General features: G+C 46.2%; 1 protein-coding gene across 3 annotated transcripts in view; it reads left to right on the top strand.

Annotated features, from left to right (window-relative positions):
• The window catches only part of HSD17B7 (hydroxysteroid 17-beta dehydrogenase 7), a 224,339-nt gene that overhangs the window by 119,202 nt on the left and 85,080 nt on the right, over positions 1-20,057 (top strand). For all 3 annotated transcript variants that reach the window (XM_063940267.1, XM_063940266.1, XM_063940265.1), the window contains exon 5: positions 6,378-6,572. In XM_063940267.1, the coding sequence (XP_063796337.1) occupies positions 6,378-6,572 (195 nt within the window). The remainder of the gene's footprint in view (positions 1-6,377; positions 6,573-20,057) is intronic.

Here is a 20,057-nt window from a genome sequence, read left to right as displayed (position 1 = left end):
GGAATTAAGGGCCATTTACAACCGCCTTCGTCAGGTGCAGACCTTACTTCAAGGTCTACCGATTCTGATTCAGTCAGACAACATCACAGCAGTGGCTCATGTAAACCGCCAAGGCGGCACAAGGAGCAGAGTGGCAATGGCAGAAGCCTCAAAGATTCTTCGATGGGCGGAGAGTCATGTAAGCGCTCTGACAGCAGTCTTCATTCCGGGAGTAGACAACTGGAAAGCAGACTTCCTCAGCAGACACGATCTACATCCTGGAGAGTGGGGACTTCATCAGGAAGTCTTCGCAGAGATTGCAAGTCAGTGGGGTCTGCCTCAAATAGACATGATGGCGTCACGCCTCAACAAGAAACTTCCGAGATATTGCACCAGGTCAAGGGACCCTCAGGCGATTGCAGTGGACGCACTGGTGACACCGTGGGTGTTTCAGTCGGTCTATGTGTTCCCTCCTCTTCCTCTTATCTCAAAGATACTGAGAATCATAAGACGAAGAGGGGTTCAGGCGATTCTCATCGTTCCAGATTGGCCTCGAAGGGCCTGGTATCCGGATCTACAGGAAATGCTCTCAGAAGATCCGTGGCCTCTTCCTCTCAGGGAAGACCTGTTACAACAGGGGCCCTGTCTGTTCCAGGACTTACCGCGACTGCGTTTGACGGCATGGCGGTTGAACGCAGGATCCTAGCGGAAAAGGGCATTCCGGAAGAGGTCATTCCTACTCTAATAAAGGCAAGGAAGGAGGTGACATCGAAACATTATCACCGTATCTGGAGGAAGTATGTGTCTTGGTGCGAAGCCAAGACTGCTCCTCCGATAGAATTCCATCTGGGCCGTTTTCTCCACTTCCTGCAAACTGGAGTGAATTTGGGCCTAAAGTTAGGCGCCATTAAGGTTCAGATTTCGGCCCTATCCATTTTCTTTCAAAGGGAATTGGCTTCTCTTCCAGAGGTCCAGACTTTCGTGAAAGGGGTGCTGCATATCCAGCCTCCTTTTGTGCCTCCAGTGGCACCATGGGACCTTAACGTGGTGTTACGGTTCCTTAAGTCTCACTAATTTGAACCGCTTCAAACAGTTGAATTAAAGTATCTCACTTGGAAAGTGGTCATGTTGTTGGCCTTGGCTTCGGCGCGGCGAGTGTCGGAGTTAGCGGCTTTGTCTCACAAAAGCCCTTATCTGATTTTCCATGTGGATAGAGCTGAGTTGCGGACTCGTCCCCAATTTTTGCCTAAGGTGGTTTCTTCTTTTCATATGAACCAACCTATTGTGGTGCCTGTGGCTACAAGGGACGTGGAGGATTCCGAGTCCCTGGATGTGGTCAGGGCATTGAAAATTTATGTGACCAGAACGGCTCGAGTTAGGAAAACAGAGGCTCTGTTTATCCTGTATGCTGCCAACAAGGTTGGTCTACTGCATCTAAGCAGACTATTGCTCGCTGGATCTGTAACACGATTCAGCAGGCTCATTCTACGGCTGGATTGCCGTTACCGAATTCGGTTAAGGCTCATTCCACTAGGAAGGTGGGTTCTTCTTGGGCGGCTGCCCGGGGCGTCTCGGCTTTACAGCTTTGCCGAGCAGCAACTTGGTCGGGTTCAAACACCTTTGAAAAATTCTACAAGTTTGATACCCTGGCCGATGAGGACCTAATGTTTGCTCATTCAGTGCTGCAGAGTCATCCACACTCTCCCGCCCGTTTTGGAGCTTTGGTATAATCCCCATGGTCCTTACGGAGTCCCCAGCATCCTCTAGGACGTAAGAGAAAATAAGATTTTAAACCTACCGGTAAATCTTTTTCTCGTAGTCCGTAGAGGATGCTGGGCGCTCGTCCCAGTGCGGACAACATACTGCAAGACTTGTATATAGTTGTTGCTTACATAAGGGTTATGTTTCAGTTGAATCAGTTTTGGACTGATGCTGGTTTTGTTTCATACTGTTGACTGGTTCATATATTCCATGTTATAAGGTGTGAATGGTGTGGCTGATATGAATCTTGACCTTGGATTTACAAAATCCTTTCCTCGTACTGTTCGTCTCCTCTGGGCACAGTTTCTCTAACTGAGGTCTGGAGGAGGGGCATAGAGGGAGGAGCCAGTGCACACCCATACCTAAAGTTCTTTTTAGTGCCCATGTCTCCTGCGGAGCCCGTCTATTCCCCATGGTCCTTACGGAGTCCCCATCATCCTATACGGACTACGAGAAAAAGATTTACCGGTAGGTTTAAAATCTTATTTTCACTTCTTTCCAGGCTCTGGAGTAGGCATCCCCTTTGTGGGAGAGGGTTAATCCTATCCTTTCAAATTATTCTGAATTTGTATCTATGAACCAGGCAGAACCACTTCAGCTTCTTTGTAAATTCTTCGCCTCCGCCAGGGAACCTGTTCAGTCAGTCAATATGTAATTCAGTTTCGTCCACTCATCGGAACTGAACTGAAAAGCAGAGGCACTTATTGCCGCCTTCTGGAACGGATTGTCAGATAAAATTGAGGACGATTTAACTACTGTATATCCCAGCAAAACTCAATGAATTAATATCTTTATGCAATAAACTGGACTTATGGTATAGAGAACGTTGTCTAGAGAACGCCCCTGGATTCGGTTCAATCCGCCCCCGAGGCAACCCTCTCCACCAACTGAAGAACCCAGTTTTATTGCGCCCGGCTCACCAACGAGGAACATCAGAGGCGTAAACAGGGAAATCTCTGTATGTACTGTGGCGCGGCAGATCATTACGTAAAGTCTTGCAATCTTCTTCCGGGAAACGCGCGCTCGTATCTTATGCAGGAGAGGTTAAGCTAGGAGTATCCCTTGAATCACATTCTAGAAAGGAGTCAACTCAGTCCATTTGTCTGGAAATTTATTTTTTCGTCTTCAATTCACATCTCTGCATTACTTGATTCTGAAGCAGCGGAGAATTTTATCACCTCAGCTCTAGTTCAGCACTACAGAATTCAGACAACTCGTTTGGATCACACTATGGGGTACATTTACTAAGCAGTGATAAGAGCGGAGAAGTGAGCCAGTGGAGAAGTTGCCCCATCAACCAATCAGCAGCTCTGTATAATTTTATAGTTAGCAAATTATAGATGTTACTTCAGTGCTGATTGGTTGCCATGGGCAACTTCTCCACTGGCTCACTTCTCCCCCCTTATCACTGGTTAGTAAATGTCCCCCTATGTTTGTTACAGCAGTAGATGGAAGTCGTATTCCAGAAGGAATCATCACCCTCTGCACCATACCTCTTAGAATGAGGGTGGGGGCATTACGCTTGGAGGACATTTCCTTTCTAGTGGTTCCCAAAGCCTCTCACAATATTATACTTCAGTTTCCTTGACTGTAGAAACATAGGTGGTCATTCCGAGTTGATCGCTCGCTGCCGTTTTTCGCAGCAAAGCGATCAGGCTAAAAATCGGCTATTCTGCGCATGCGTATGGGCCGCAGGGCGCACGCGCCAATTAATTTCACACAAGACTAAGCAAATTTACACAGGGGCGAGCGACGCTTTTTAGTCGCTCTGCTGATCGGTGAGTGATTGACAGGAAGTGGGTGTTTCTGGGCGGAAAAACGCAGGCGTGTCAGGCTAAAACGCAGGAGTGGCTGGCCGAACGCAGGGCGTGTTTGTGACGTCAAACCAGGAACTAAACAGTCTGCAGTGATCGCAATCTAGGAGTAGGTCTGGAGCTACTCAGAAACTGCAGGAAAAGATTTTCAAGCAGTGCTGCTAACCTTTCGTTCGCACTTCTGCTAAGCTAAGATACACTCCCAAAAGGGCGGCGGCTTAGCGTTTGCACTGCTGCTAAAAGCAGCTAGTGAGCGATCAACTCGGAATGAGGGCCATAATCCTCAAATCAGTTGGCAGTCCATGGATGTACTTGTCTGGGGAGAATCTTGTTTTAAAGGTTGTCTATCATCCGTGAGACCAATTTATACAACTGACTCTTCTGAAATACCTCCAACTTACCAGTCCTTTTCAGATGTCTTCAGTATCCCCTATCTATACCTGAGATGCAGGCCATGTCCGAGTATATTCGAGAGAATTTGGATTAAGGGCTGTATTCAATAACCGTCGGAAGCTGCCGTCTTGTCGGAAAGACGGCAGCTTCCGACAGAAATAGGTCGGAAGGGGTTCCGACCTATTCAATAGGGGCTGTTTTTTTCCGACAAGTCGGGAATTCCTAACTTGTCGGAAAACACGTGGATCGTCGGAATAGCCGCCGATCCACGTGCTTCGGGCGGAAATGCGGCCAAATCCGACAGGTTTTGGTTCCCTTTCCTACAAACTCAATCCGACTTGAAAACAAGTCGGATTGAGGTGAGGAGACAAGCGGTGCTGCGGGCGGCTGGGGGAGCTGAGATTGATGACCGACGGGGGGAGCTGGCTAGGGGGGAACATGTCTGCGGGGGGGAAGGACGCTGCAGGGAGAGAGGTGCTTGGCCGTCCCCCGGCCAGGCACCTCTCTCCCTGCAGCGCCTCCTCCACCCGTCGCAGACATGTCCCCCCGGAGCCAGCTCCTCCCGCCGGCCACCGATCTCTGCTCCCCCCGCTGCCAGCAGGCACCTCTCTCCCCCGCCGCCCCAGACATGTGCCCCCGCAACCAGCTCCGGCCGCCAATCTGTGCTCCCCCTGCCACCCAGCTTGCCCCTACCGCCATCCCGCTCACGGCCACCGCCATCTGCACCCCTGGCCGCTGCTGTCAGCGCAGCCGCTGACAGCCGTGGCAGAACAGGACCCTGTGTACTGCCAAATCCGACAGTCGGGTTTGGCCGTCCATTGAATAGGGGTTGTCGGATCCATTCCGACAGCTGCATGTCAGAATGGATCGACTCTTATTGAATATACCCCAAAGGCTTTATTAGACCATCCTCCTCATCTGCTGGAGCAGGATTCTTCTTTGCAAAGAAAAATGACAGGGGGCTACGGCCTTGTGTTGACTACCAGGGCCTTAATGAGATTACCGTCAAGAATCGATACCCACTTCCTCTGATTCTTGAGTTATTCAATCAGGTGAAGGGTTCTACAGTTTTCACTAAATTGTATTTGCGAGAAGCATACAATTTAATTTGCATCCGCTCCGGGGACGAGTGGAAGATGGCCTTCAACACCTGAAACGAGCATTACGAGTATCTTGTAATGCCTTTTAGTTTGTGTTATGCCTCGGCCGCTTTTCAGAACTATATTAATGAGTTATTCAGAGACTTGCTTTACGAATGCCTCGTAGTTTACTTGGATAATATCTTCATTTTTTCAAAAGATCTGAAATCTCATCAAGCCCAAGTCAAGGAGGTATTAATCAATTTCTTTGCAAACTAGAGAAATGTACATTTCAGGTGCCTTTCATCCCCTTCCTCGGCTACATTTTTCCTGGAATTGATTTGAAGATGGATCCTGCCAAAGTTCAAGCCATCCGTGAATGGCCCATGCCCTCCACTCTGAAAGGAATCCAGTGCTTTTTAGCGCATTTTTTAAGAATTGCTCTTTCATTGTGGCTCCCATCACTGCTCTAACAAGGAAAGGAGCAAATCTGTAGCAATAGAAGCTTTCTGCAGCAATAGAGGCCATCTGTAGCAATAGAAGCTTTCACAACTTTAAAACTGGGCCTTCATGTCTGCACCCATCCTTCGTGAACCTGATTTGGATCTACCATTTATGGTGGAGGTGGATGCTTTCACTGAGGGGGTTGGAGCCGTTTTGTCACAACTCTTTGAAGACAAGAAAGTTCATCCATGTGGGTACTTCTCTCTGAGGTTTTCTGCCGCTCAGAGGAACTATGCAGCTATTGAACTTGCTTTTGAAGAGTGGAGGTACTTGCTGGAAGGAGCTCTGCATCCAATTACAGTATTTACTGATCATAAAAATATCTTGTACTTGCAAGCTGCTCAGTGTCTTAACCTACGTCAAGCAAGGTGGGCTCTCTTCTTTACACGCTTCAATTTCAAGCTCACTTATCAATCAGGTTCATTAAACAGAAACGCAGATGCTTTCTCCTGTTCTCTAAGTTTGACGAAACCACCGATCTTGCGGAAAAACAACCCATTCTGGATCCAGCTTCTTTTCTAGTAACTCAAATCTCTCCAACTCCTCCACCCTTGTACTTGCTGTACATTAGAAAGCCCAATCCCGCCCCATCCAGATACAAACATTATTCTGGTGTTGCCCACTGCAAATTTGGACGATATGCTTCACCAACTGTCATATTAATCACCCTGCATTAACCACTGTGTATCAAAATCTATTAAACATTTCCTTATACAGAACATCTGTGTAGCGAAATGCTATACCATTACATTGCTAAATACTGTATAGCTTGCTTATGTATAAGATGTACTGAATTTGTACTTGTTGTATGGCTTTGGGTAATTCCACATCTTTTTATCTGTTATAGATTAAGGATCTTGAACCTCTTTTGTGTCACATGGATAGTCCTTCTCATCTTATCTGGACATCATCTAGCAATGCCAGAAGGTCTGCTTTCAGTCTCGTGGACTATCAGCACCGCCAAGGCCAGGAATCCTACAGTTCCTCCAAATATGCCACTGATTTGCTGAGTGTCGCTTTAAATAGGCATTACAATAAGGAGGTTAGAAAAGCTGTTTTCAGTATTGAATTTAGACAATCTATAACCGCTCATCTCATGTTAAGGCCCAAAACGTGAACTTCAATATTTGTAATGTTATATAAGGAATCAATCTTTATGAATGATTGTCACAGTGATCCTGCAGCCAAATTGATTGGTTATGGTGTATTAAGTTGACATACCGGGCGGTATTAAATTCTTTTCACCTGCTTCCACACAGTTCTGTTTCTGCTGACGGGAGTGTTATAATCATTTCAGCTCGCTACCCCCGGGGTAGTGAGGGCGCCCAACCTTTTACGCAGCTAAACCCGATTATTATGAACGTGATATTGTATGTGCAATAACGGGGATCACTTTAGAAAGGAGATTGGAGGCGTGATATATCATTTGAATACCGGCCACAGAATGTCGACATGTCCTGAATGTCAACATTGTGAATGTCGACAGTCAGCATGGTGACAATACGATTTGGCGTAGACCTGTCATCTAACGCTAGCCCTAAAATTATGTAGTGTCAACATTATGAATGTAGCATTCTGTTGTCAGTGTTTTGACTACATACCCACTGGCTGCCAGAGATTAACATGTGACCCATACTGTCACAGCAGGGCAAATGCCAGAGTAAACCCCGTGTCATTTATCTTGCCCATATGTGTAGATGTAATTGTATTTTAAGATATCCATTGGTGACCTATTGGCATGGAATGTATATGATTATTCAGTTTATACTTGCTCTGCTTGTGTTAATGTTGTAGCTTTGACTAAATTTACTTTGTTTGCATAAACTTATTCCAAACTACTATTTAAAACAAATGCACTGATAAAAGTTAATATTTTTCTCCTACGCCCTAGAGTATGCTGGGGACACTTCAAGAACCATGGGGTATAGACGGGATCCGCAGGAGACATGGGCACTTTAAGACTTTGGATTCAAGGAAAAGGGAAAAGGGGGGGGGGAGGGAAAAAATCCTCTGCACTGGACTCTTGTCAAATTGATAATACTAATAGTGAACTGTTGTAATTCCCCAATTTTATTATTATAAATCAATTAACAATATTATATGGGGGTGCCGCCATAGACAATAAACTAGAAGAAAAATACTGGAAAGAAAAGGGATTGTCTCTTTGTTGGCGCACTTTAAGGAGAAGAGTAAATATATTTAAAATTTTACTTTTAATTTCATATAGATAAAAATGCCTGAGAGTGTGAAAAATCATGAGACAAGAAATCACAAACATTACACAAAAATAAAAATAATAACCAATCCTTCTACGTGTCTTCGTTGTGTCTGTATAATTTATAGTACTTAAATGTGTGCAACTATAGCCTAGACCTGGCCGCAGGTTAATGACTGATCACGTAAACCCTTATTTGTTAAGGTACCTTTGTTAATTTCAATTATAAAAGGGTATATCACTATAATCAGCAGTCCCTGCAATTTGTGGTTAAGGCTTTATTCTATATTCATACTTGTGCATGTGCAAAAGGAACCGAATTGTGCTAACTCTGCACACAGTGATAATGAACAGTTATTACACAAAATCCAACAATTGTGGCTCATGTGTGACTCTATCATATAATTATTCAGTTGCTGTCTTATAACGTTGCAGCAAACCGTGATTATTATGATGCAGTCCTAGAGCTGCTCCTATGTCTGTTAGTTACACCAAGTAACCTAAAGAGAGCATTTATTTATCAGAGATACAATTCCACCATATAAGTTCTGAAATAAAATGAATGTGAGCTGTCCGCTGTGTGTGTTTGTTACACAGAGTTTCCCACAGCCTGTATATTTTGCTAATTTAATTTATCTGGGTGGTTCATTTGTATCTCTTTCTTGTGGCTGTTCTATTGCTGTCTCAAAAGTTGCAACAATACATGGTTTTTATAGTATTGCCACAATCATTGCAACAGTTGCCACTGAGACTGCAGGTTTCTATATGCTTTGTTAAGCTGTCACTGGTAAACTGCCGTGTCTGTTTATTGTGTATAGTATCCTGCAGGAAGTATCCAAAACCACATTTAAGAAGAACAGTTAAGCCACAATAGCTCTTATAGGCCCTACACACTGGCCGATTTTTAGAAAGATATGAACGATCTCGTTCATAAATGAACGAGAACTCGTTCATATCTTTCAGTGTGGAGACTCCAGCGATGAACGATGCACGGCCCCGCGCTCGTTCATCGCTGGTCTCCCGTCGGCTGTGCATGCAGGCCAATATGGACGTTCTCGTCCATATTTGCCTGCACTTCAATGCAGCCGCGTGACGGGGGGAGTGAAGAAACTTCACTCCCCCCGTCACTGCCCCCCCGCCGCCGGGTCGCTCGTCGGCCGTATCCGCCGTCGGGCAGCTCGGCGGCGGGTCGGCCAGTGAGTAGGGCCCCTTAGTAATTATAGGTTCATGTCATACTTGCCTACCTGACCCTCTCCATGAGGGAGAAAATGCTCTGTTCCTGTACTTTCCTGGTAATGTATGATTGCCATCACCTGTGGTGAAACACCTTTCTTATCAATCAACTAGCTCACCACAGGTGATGGCAATCATACATTACCAGGAAAGTACAGGAACAGAGCATTTTCTCCCTCATGGAGAGGGTCAGGTAGGCAAGTATGACATGAACCTATAATAACTTTTCAGTGAGCATTTATCCCATCCATAATTCTGACTACAATCTGTGCACTGCACCTAATGTATAAAGGTTACTAAAGTAAGTTTAACCTTGCACACGCATTTAACATTACACACACATTGAATTATTTGTATAGACACATAGCAAGTGAGCTACAAATGAACCACCCTGATAAATTAAATTAGCAAAATATACAGGCTGTGGGAAACTCTGTGTAACAAACACACACAGCGGACAGCTCACATTCATTTTATTTCAGAACTTATATGGTGGAATTGTATCTCTGATAAATAAATGCTCTCTTTAGGTTACTTGGTGTAACTAACAGACATAGGAGCAGCTCTAGGACTGCATCATAATAATAACGGTTTGCTGCAACGTTATAAGACAGCAACTGAATAATTATATGATAGAGTCACACATGAGCCACAATTGTTGGATTTTGTGTAATAACTGTTCATTATCACTGTGTGCAGAGTTAGCACAATTCGGTTCCTTTTGCACATGCACAAGTATGAATATAGAATAAAGCCTTAACCACAAATTGCAGGGACTGCTGATTATAGTGATATACCCTTTTATAATTGAAATTAACAAAGGTACCTTAACAAATAAGGGTTTACGTGATCAGTCATTAACCTGCGGCCAGGTCTAGGCTATAGTTGCACACATTTAAGTACTATAAATTATACAGACACAACGAAGACACGTAGAAGGATTGGTTATTATTTTTATTTTTGTGTAATGTTTGTGATTTCTTGTCTCATGATTTTTCACACTCTCAGGCATTTTTATCTATATGAAATTAAAAGTAAAATGTTAAATATATTTACTCTTCTCCTTAAAGTGCGCCAACAAAGAGACAATCCTTTTCTTTCCAGTATTTCACTTTAAGACTTTAAAAGGGGTGTGAACTGGCTCCTCCCTCTATGCCCCTCCTCCAGACTCCAGTTTAGAATCTGTGCCCAGTGAGACTGGATGCACACGGAGGAGCTCTCCTGAGTTTCTCTGAAAAAATACTTTTGTTAGGTTTAGTATTTTCAGGGAGACCTGCTGGCAACAGGCTCCCTGCATCGTGGGACTGAGGGGAGAGAAGCAGACCAACTTCTGTGAGTTTCAAGGCTCTGCTTCTTAGGCTACAGGACACCATTAGCTCCTGAGGGTCTGAACGCTAGGTACGCCTAGATGCTCGTTCCCGGAGCCCGCCGTCACCCCCCTTACAGAGCCAGAAGTCATGAGTAGAAGATCAGAAGAATTCAGTGACCGCTTTGAGGTACACACAGCAGCACTACAGGGTATAAATAATTTAAAAAATAGCGGGGCTGAAGCGCGCCATTAAGGGGGCGTGGCTTAGCCCTCACAGCTCTCATCAGCGCCATTTTCTCTTCACAGAGCTGCAGAGACGCTGGTCCTTCCTCAACACTGCTGTATCAAGTAACAGGGTGCAAAACGGGGGGGGGGGGGGGGCACAGTTAATTTGGTGCTGGTTCAATGATATAAAGGCGCTAACAGGTCTGAGGCATTATAGAAAAAGTTTCAGAACCGTAATAGGCACTGGGTTGTGAGCTGACACACTCCCTCTGTGTTTCTCTGACAGGCTTTACTGTGGGTCTGTCCCCTATATGCCCATTGTGTTTGTGGTGTCGGTACACGTGTGTCGGCATGTCTGAGGCTGAGTGCTCTTCCCAGGAGGATACTGGATTAGGGAAAGAAACGGCTGTGGGAGTGACCCTGTCGGCACCGCCGACGCCTGATTGGGTAAATGTTTTGAGTGCTTTGAATGCGAATGTGGCTCTATTAAATAAGATATTGGATAAGTCTGAGTCTCAGACCCAGGCATGGAAGAAATCCGTGGAGAATGTGTTTTCACAAGTTCAGACCCCCACAGGGTCACAAAAGTGTTCTTTTACCCAGATAGCAGATACAGATACCGACACGGACTCTGACTCCAGTGTCGACTATAGTGATGCCAGATTAAATCCGAAACTGGCTAAGAGCATTCAGTACATGATTGTGGCGATAAAAGATGTGTTACATATCACAGAGGACCCTGCTGTTCCTGATACTAGGGTCTGTATGTTTAAAGGAAAGAAACCTGAGGTAACGTTTCCTCCCTCTCATGAACTGAACACGCTGTTTTAAAAGGTTCGGGAAAATCCTGACAAGAAGTTTCAGATTCCCAAGAGAATCCCGGTGGCATATCCGTTCCCCTCTGGGGATAGGGAAAAGTGGGAGTCACCCCCTACTGTGGACAAAGCTCTATCACAGCTGTCCAAAAAGGTGGCGCTTCTGTCTCCTGGCACGGCAGCCCTAAAGGATCGTAAGCAGGAAAATACATTGAAATCCATTTATGTCACTACGGGTACGCTGCTCAGACCTGCCGTTGCTTCGGCGTGGGTGAGTAGCGCTTTTGAAAAGTGGGCAGATAACTTGTCATCTGAGATAGATACCCTGGATAGGGATAGCATTCTTTTGACACTGGGTCATACCAGGGATGCTGCAGCCTACCTTAAGGAAGCTGCGAGGGACATTGGCCTTTTGGGATCAAGGGCCAATGCCATGGCAATCTCAGCTAGGAGAGCATTGTGGATTCATTAATGGAATGCTGATGCTGACTCTAAGAAGGCTATGGAGTCTCTGCTGTATAAAGGTGGTGTCTTGTTTGGTGACGGCCTCGCCGACCTGGTATCTACGGCTACCGCGGGTAATACATAATTTTTACCTTATGTTCCTGCACAACAAAAGAAAACGCACCACTATCAGATGCAGTCCTTTCTGCCCAATAAATACAAAAGAGGACGAGGGTCTTCCTTCTTTGCTTCTAGAGGAAGAGGAAAGGGAAAAAGGTCACCGGCTGTGGCAGGTTCCCAAGAGCAGAGTGCCTCTCCGGCTTCTACCAAATCCACCGCATGACGCTGGGACTCCTCTGCGGGAGTTTGCACCAGTGGGGGCACGTCTCCAACTCATCAGTCATTTCTGGGTTCGTTCGGCCCTAGACCCATGGGTATTAGAAATAGTGTCCCAAGGGTACAAGCTGGAGTTTTAAGACGTCCCCCCTCGACGATTTTTCAAATCAGCCTTACCAGCTTCTCTTCCGTAAAGTCATTGTCACGGTGTCCCGTTACAACAGGGAGAAGGCTTTTATTCGAGCCTGTTCGTGGTCCCGAAGCCAGACGGCTCTGTCAGACCAATTCTGAACTTAAAATCCCTCAATTTCTATCTAAGAAAATTCAAATTCAAGATGGAGTCTTCCGAGCAGTGATCTCCAGTCTGGAGGAAGGGGATTTTATGGTGTCAGTCGACATAAAGGATGCCTACTTACACGTCCCCATATATCCTCCACATCAGGCTTACCTGAGGTTTACCGTTCAGGATTGTCATTACCAATTTCAGACGTTGTTACAGCAAGGGCCGTGCGTGTACCAAGACTTAACGCAGCTTCGTTTGACGGCTTGGAGGTTGAACGCAGGATCCTAGCCCGAAAGGGTGTTCCCGGTGAAGTAATTCCCACACTGCTTCAGGCTAGAAAAGAGGTAACGGTGAAACATTATCACCGTATTTGGAGAAAATATGTGTCTTGGTGTGAATCCAAGAAGGCTCCCACGGAAGAATTTCAGCTGGGCCATTTTCTCCATTTTCTGCAAGCAGGGGTGGATGCGGGCCTAAAGTTAGGCTCAATTAAAGTAAAAATTTCGGCCTTGTCAATTTTCTTTCAAAAAGAATTGGCTTCCCTTCCGGAAGTTCAGACTTTCGTGAAAGGCGTGCTGCACATCCAACCTCCCTTTGTGCCCCGGGTGGCACCATGGGATCTTAACGTGGTGTTGCAGTTCTTGCAATCTCATTGGTTTGAACCTTTACGTAAGGTAGAGTTGAAATTCGTTACTTGGAAAGTGATCATGCTGTTGGCCTTGGCCTCTGCAAGGCGGGTGTCTGAATTGGCGGCTTTGTCTCACAAGATCCCCTATTTGATCTTCCATCAAGATAGAGCGGAGTTGAGAACTCGTCAGCAATTTCTGCCAAAAGTGGTGTCATCGTTTCACATGAACCAACCTATTGTGGTGCCAGTGGCTACTGACGCCTTAGAGGAATCGAAGTCTCTAGATGTGGTCAGAGCTTTGAAAATTTATGTAGCCAGATCGGCTCAGATTAGGAAAACGGAGGCTCTGTTTGTCCTTTATGATCCCAGCAAGATTGGGGCTCCTGCTTCCAAGCAGACTATTGCACGCTGGATCTGTAATACGATTCAGCAGGCTCATTCTACGGCTGGATTGCCGTTATCAAAATCGGTGAAGGCCCATTCTACCAGAAAGGTGGGCTCATCCTGGGCGGCTGCCCGGGGGGTCTCGGCATTACAGCTTTGCCGAGCAGCTACTTGGTCGGGTTCAAACACTTTTGCAAAGTTTTACAAGTTTGATACCCTGGCTAAGGAGGACCTCTTGTTTGGTCAATCGGTGCTGCAGAGTCATCCGCACTCTCCCGCCCGTTCTTGAGCTTTGGTATAAACCCCATGGTTCTTGAAGTGTCCCCAGCATCCTCTAGGATGTAGGAGAAAATAGGACTTTAATACCTACTGGTAAATCCTTTTCTCTTAGTCCGTAGAGGATGCTGAGCGCCCGTCCCAGTGCGTACTGTATCTGCAGTTATTGGTTATGGTTACACAAGTGTTGTGTTGCATTTATAGTCAGCCTTTTGCTGTCATTATTCTTGCCGTTGCATGCGTTGGGTTGAATGCCATGTTGTACGGCATGCTTGAGGTGTGAGCTGGTATGTATCTCACCTTAGTTTAAATCAAAATAAATCCTTTTTCCTCGAAATGTCCGTCTCCCTGGGTACAGTTCCTATAACTGGAGTCTAGAGGAGGGGCATAGAGGGAGGAGCCAGTTCACACCCCTTTTAAAATCTTAAAGTGCCCATGTCTCCTGCGGATCCTGTCTATACCCCATGGTTCTTGAAGTGTCCCCACCATCCTCTACGGATTTACCGGTAGGTATTAAAATCCTATTATTCCTATAGTTGCTATAATTCTAGTGCTGATTAATTTAAGCCGAATGAGTAATTCAGGATATAGTGGGTTTTGCTTTTTTATAGGTGCTGCTTTTTTAAAAAGGTTACAAAGGTTATTTGATCTCCTCTTCTTTTGGGAGCTTGTCGCCCTCCGAAGCTTTTAAAATGCAGGTGACTGGCAGAAACAGAGCTATCAAACATACAGATGTGTCCTTTCTCACTGTTGCTTCAGTCTCACCAAACAGCCCTTCTGATTCACGTTACTTAGTAATGCCGAGCATCTTTTTTTTTTTTTTCTCAAAATGTGCGTCTTCTTCCCCTTTCAGACATAAGACCCGGGAAATAGACGAATACGACACAGGTCTATCTATCTGGGAGAATCCCCAAGTCTCAGTCTGAGACCCCTCATTCAGACTACACCAAAATCCAGGCAAATTCCTGGGTCGGATGCGTTCACACTGAACCCGGGTCTGCTCTGGAATTTGGGGAGGATTTAAAAGGGACACTTTGGGGTTTTTTTGTTTACAGTTATGACATACAGTTGTGCTCATAAGTTTACATACCCTAGCAGAATTTGTGATTTTCTGGCCATTTGTCAGAGAATATGAATGATAACTCATAAACTTTTCTGTTGGGTAGTTTCTGTTGTCATTATGATTTAAAAAGAGTAAACACAGTTGTTTGACAATAAATGGCTTCACCCAACCACTAACCATGAGTGAAAGAAAAGTTTTTGAGTTGTCATTCATATTCTCTGACAAATGGCCAGAAAATCACAAATTCTACTAGGGTATGTAAACTTATGAGCACAACTGTAATATAAAAAACAATGACATAATATAAAAAAAAACAAGACATTATCAAACCTGATGCATAGATAGCATCCGCATGTTGTTGTGTCTTGCTGATTTGATACAGTGAATGCTTAATTCCTCATGTAGTTATATGACACCTCTTCCGGGGAGCTTATTGTTTGGGAAGTTATACTTTATGAAGATAGAAGCCAAAGTAGAGCCAATTTTTTTAATCTCCACTGTTTGTCTTAAGTCAGATGAATTGCAGCAAATGCTGTGCACTGATTGGTTAAGGCACCTGTAGTTAATGTCGTCTGAACAGCCAATGAGAACGTTTTCTTAAAAACCGGGGCTAAAAACTCGGGTTGAATGCATTCACACTAGGGGAGTTCCGAGTCCGATCTTGGAATAACCCTGGTACGGAGCAGGGACTTCGACATGGGTCGGTTCTGTTCACACATAGCAAAAACCCGTGTCTATGCACGTGCATGGGCAAAAAAAAATTTTTTGTTGCATGTCTGAAAGGAAGTTAATTTGGGATGTATATATGGAACCGGCGGTCACAATACCGACTGCTACATCCTACCCTCTCTAAATCCTATCAGTCGGCATGTCAACTAACAGGAACTATTCCCATGAGACCCATAGAATGAAATAGAACCTGTGGCGAACTCAGCTTTTCAATGAGCCTGCAGTTGTCTTTGTTGCGTTCGCACCCCTACCCCAGGGCCCCCACTCCCTGCTGGCATTCTACTCCCTAGGATCCCGGCGAAAGTATGTTGACCGGCGGACACCCAAGCGCCGGTCACCCATACCCAACCTGTTAATTCACATAATTAATGGACATAGAAGTGACTAAACTGCATTAATATCATACACTGATCTATGGGGTGTGCGACATTTGTATATCTGTGTGTGACTGCGTCTGAATCTGCGTAGAAAGGACTCTGAAGCGGCCGCAGCTTCTTCCCAAGCCAGGTTCCGTTCTATTTCATCTGCCACTTTGTACATGTGTAAAACAAATTCCTGTGCTAATAACGTTGCAGCCTAGCATCCCTAGCACACTGTGAGTGGCTTTTCTCTGAAAAATACAGTACATATGGACTATGGATGGCAGTAAGTTAGGACACATAATATTTCTCTGACGTCCTAGTGGATGCTGGGGACTCCGTAAGGACCATGGGGAATAGACGGCTCCGCAGGAGACTGGGCACATCTAAGAAAGATTTAGGACTATCTGGTGTGCACTGGCTCCTCCCCCTATGACCCTCCTCCAAGCCTCAGTTAGATTTCTGTGCCCGGCTGAGCTGGATGCACACTAGGGGCTCTCCTGAGCTCCTAGAAGAAAGTATAGTTTAGGTTTTTTATTTTCAGTGAGACCTGCTGGCAACAGGCTCACTGCAACGAGGGACTAAGGGGAGAAGAAGCGAACCTACCTAAGTGGTGGTAGCTTGGGCTTCTTAGGCTACTGGACACCATTAGCTCCAGAGGGATCGAACACAGGACCCGACCTCGTCGTCCGTTCCCGGAGCCGCGCCGCCGTCCCCCTTACAGAGCCAGAAACAAGAAGGTGGTCCGGAAAATCGGCGGCTGAAGACTTCTGTCTTCTCCAAGGTAGCGCACAGCACTGCAGCTGTGCGCCATTGCTCCTCATGCACACCACACACTGCGGTCACTGATGGGTGCAGGGCGCTGGGGGGGGGGCGCCCTGAGCAGCAATAACACCTTGGCTGGCAAAACTAACACCATATATAGCCCCAGAGGCTATATAGGTGTATATTAACCACTGCCAGAAACGATAAAATAGCGGGAGAAAGCCCGCCGAAAAAGGGGCGGAGCCAACTCCCTCAGCACATTGGCGCCATTATTCCCTCACAGCTTCGCTGGAAGGAAGCTCCCTGGCTCTCCCCTGCAGTCCTGCACTACAGAAAGGGTAAAAAAGAGAGGGGGGGGCACAATTTAGGCGCAGTATATATATATTATAGGCAGCTATAGGGGAAAACACTCTGTATAGTGATATCCCTGTGTTATATAGCGCCCTGGTGTGTGCTGGCATACTCTCCCTCTGTCTCCCCAAAGGGCTTTGTGGGGTCCTGTCCTCTGTAAGAGCATTCCCTGTGTGTCTGCTGGGTGTCGGTACTGCTGTGTCGACATGTATGATGAGGATAATGATGTGGAGGCGGAGCAAATGCCTGTGAATGTGATGTCACCCCCTGCGGGGTCGACACCAGTGTGGATGGACTTATGGAAGGAATTACGTGACAGTGTCAGCTCCTTACATAAAAGGTTTGACGACATAGGACAGCCGGCTACTCAGCTTGTGCCTGTCCAAGCGTCTCAAATGTCATCAGGGGCTATAAAACGCCCGCTACCTCAGATGACAGATACAGATGTCGACACGGATACCGACTCCAGTGTCGACGATGATGAGACGAGTGTACCCTCCAATAGATCCACCCATTATATGATTGAGGCTATGAAAAATGTTTTACACATTTCTGATGATACCCCAGGTACCACAAAAAAGGGTATTATGTTTGGTGAGAAAAAACTACCAGTAGTTTCTCTATCGTCCTAGTGGATGCTGGGGTTCCTGAAAGGACCATGGGGAATAGCGGCTCCGCAGGAGACAGGGCACAAAAAGTAAAGCTTTACGATCAGGTGGTGTGTACTGGCTCCTCCCCCTATGACCCTCCTCCAAGCCTCAGTTAGATTTTTGTGCCCGGCCGAGAAGGGTGCAATCTAGGTGGCTCTCCTAAAGAGCTGCTTAGAAAAGTTTAGCTTAGGTTTTTTATTTTACAGTGAGTCCTGCTGGCAACAGGATCACTGCAACGAGGGACTTAGGGGAGAAGAAGTGAACTCACCTGCGTGCAGGATGGATTGGCTTCTTGGCTACTGGACATTAGCTCCAGAGGGACGATCACAGGTACAGCCTGGATGGTCACCGGAGCCTCGCCGCCGGCCCCCTTGCAGATGCTGAAACGAGAAGAGGTCCAGAATCGGCGGCAGAAGACTCCTCAGTCTTCTTAAGGTAGCGCACAGCACTGCAGCTGTGCGCCATTTTCCTCTCAGCACACTTCACACGGCAGTCACTGAGGGTGCAGGGCGCCCTGGGAGGCAAATGAAAACCTTTTTGGCTAAAAATACCTCACATATAGCCTCCGGGGGCTATATGGAGATATTTAACCCCTGCCAGAATCCACTAAAGAGCGGGAGACGAGCCCGCCGAAAAAGGGGCGGGGCCTATCTCCTCAGCACACAGCGCCATTTTCCCTCACAGAAAGGCTGGAGGGAAGGCTCCCAGGCTCTCCCCTGCACTGCACTACAGAAACAGGGTTAAAACAGAGAGGGGGGGCACTAATTTGGCGTTAGAAATATATAAAAAGATGCTATAAGGGAAAACACTTATATAAGGTTGTCCCTATATAATTATAGCGTTTTTGGTGTGTGCTGGCAAACTCTCCCTCTGTCTCTCCAAAGGGCTAGTGGGTCCTGTCCTCTATCAGAGCATTCCCTGTGTGTGTGCTGTGTGTCGGTACGTGTGTGTCGACATGTATGAGGACGATGTTGGTGAGGAGGCGGAGCAATTGCCTGTAATGGTGATGTCACTCTCTAGGGAGTCGACACCGGAATGGATGGCTTATTTAGGGAATTACGTGATAATGTCAACACGCTCCAAGGTCGGTTGACGACATGAGACGGCCGACAAACAATTAGTACCGGTCCAGACGTCTCAAAAACACCGTCAGGGTTTTTTTAAAACACCCGTTTACTTTAGTCGGTCGACACAGACACGGACACTGAATCCAGTGTCGACGGTGAATAAACAAACGTATTCCTTATTAGGGCCACACGTTAAGGGCAATGAAGGAGATGTTACATATTTCTGATACTACAAGTACCACAAAAGAGGGTATTATGTGGGATGTGAAAAAACTACCGTAGTTTTTCCTGAATCAGATAAATTAAATGAAGTGTGTGATGATGCGTGGGTTCCCCCCGATAGAAAATTATGGGCGGTATACCTTTTCCCGCCAGAAGGGCGCGTTGGGAAACACCCCTTAGGGTGAATAAGGCGCTCACACGCTTATCAAAACAAGTGGCGGTACCGTCTATAGATAGGGCCGTCCTCAAGGAGCCAGCTGACAGGAGGCTGGAAAATATCATAAAAAGTATATACACACATACTGGTGTTATACTGCGACCAGCGATCGCCTCAGCCTGGATGTGCAGAGCTGGGGTGGCTTGGTCGGATTCCCTGACTTAAAATATTGATACCCTTGACAGGGACAGTATTTTATTGACTATAGAGCATTTAAAGGATGCATTTTCTATATATGCGAGATGCACAGAGGGATATTTGCACTCTGGCATCAAGAGTAAGTGCGATGTCCATATCTGCCAGAAGATGTTTATGGACACGACAGTGGTCAGGTGATGCAGATTCCAAACGGCACAAAGGTGTATTGCCGTATAAAGGAAGAGGAGTTATTTGGGGTCGGTCCATGGGACCTGGTGGCCACGGCAACTGCTGGAAAATCCACCGTTTTTACCCTAAGTCACATCTCTGCAGAAAAAGACACCGTCTTTTCAGCCTCAGTCCTTTCGTCCCTATAAGAGTCATATCTGTCCAGGGATAGAGGAAAGGGAAGAAGACTGCAGCAGGCAGCCCTTCCCCAGGAAAAGAAGCGTTCTACCGCTTCTGCCAAGCTCTCAGCATGACGCTGGGACCGTACAGGACCCCTGGATCCTACAAGTAGTATCCCAGGGGTACAGGTTGGAATGTCGAGACGGTTCCCCTTCGCAGGCTCCTGAAGTCTGGTTTACCAAGGTCTCCCTCCGACAAGGAGGCAGTATGGGAAACAATTCACAAGCTGTATTCCCAGCAGGTGATAATAAAATTACCCCTCCTACAACAAGAAAAGGGGTATTATTCCACACTATATTGTGGTACTGAAGCCAGAAGGCTAGGTGAGACCTATTCTAAATCTAAAAAAATTTGAACACTTACAAAGGTTCAAATCATGATGGAGTCACTCAGAGCAGTGATAACGAACC

The sequence above is a fragment of the Pseudophryne corroboree genome, chromosome 9 (assembly GCF_028390025.1).
Source record: "Pseudophryne corroboree isolate aPseCor3 chromosome 9, aPseCor3.hap2, whole genome shotgun sequence".
Taxonomy (NCBI): domain Eukaryota; kingdom Metazoa; phylum Chordata; class Amphibia; order Anura; family Myobatrachidae; genus Pseudophryne; species Pseudophryne corroboree.
The sequence above is the reverse complement of the archived record's forward strand: the minus strand, read 5'-3'. Positions and strand labels throughout refer to the sequence as shown.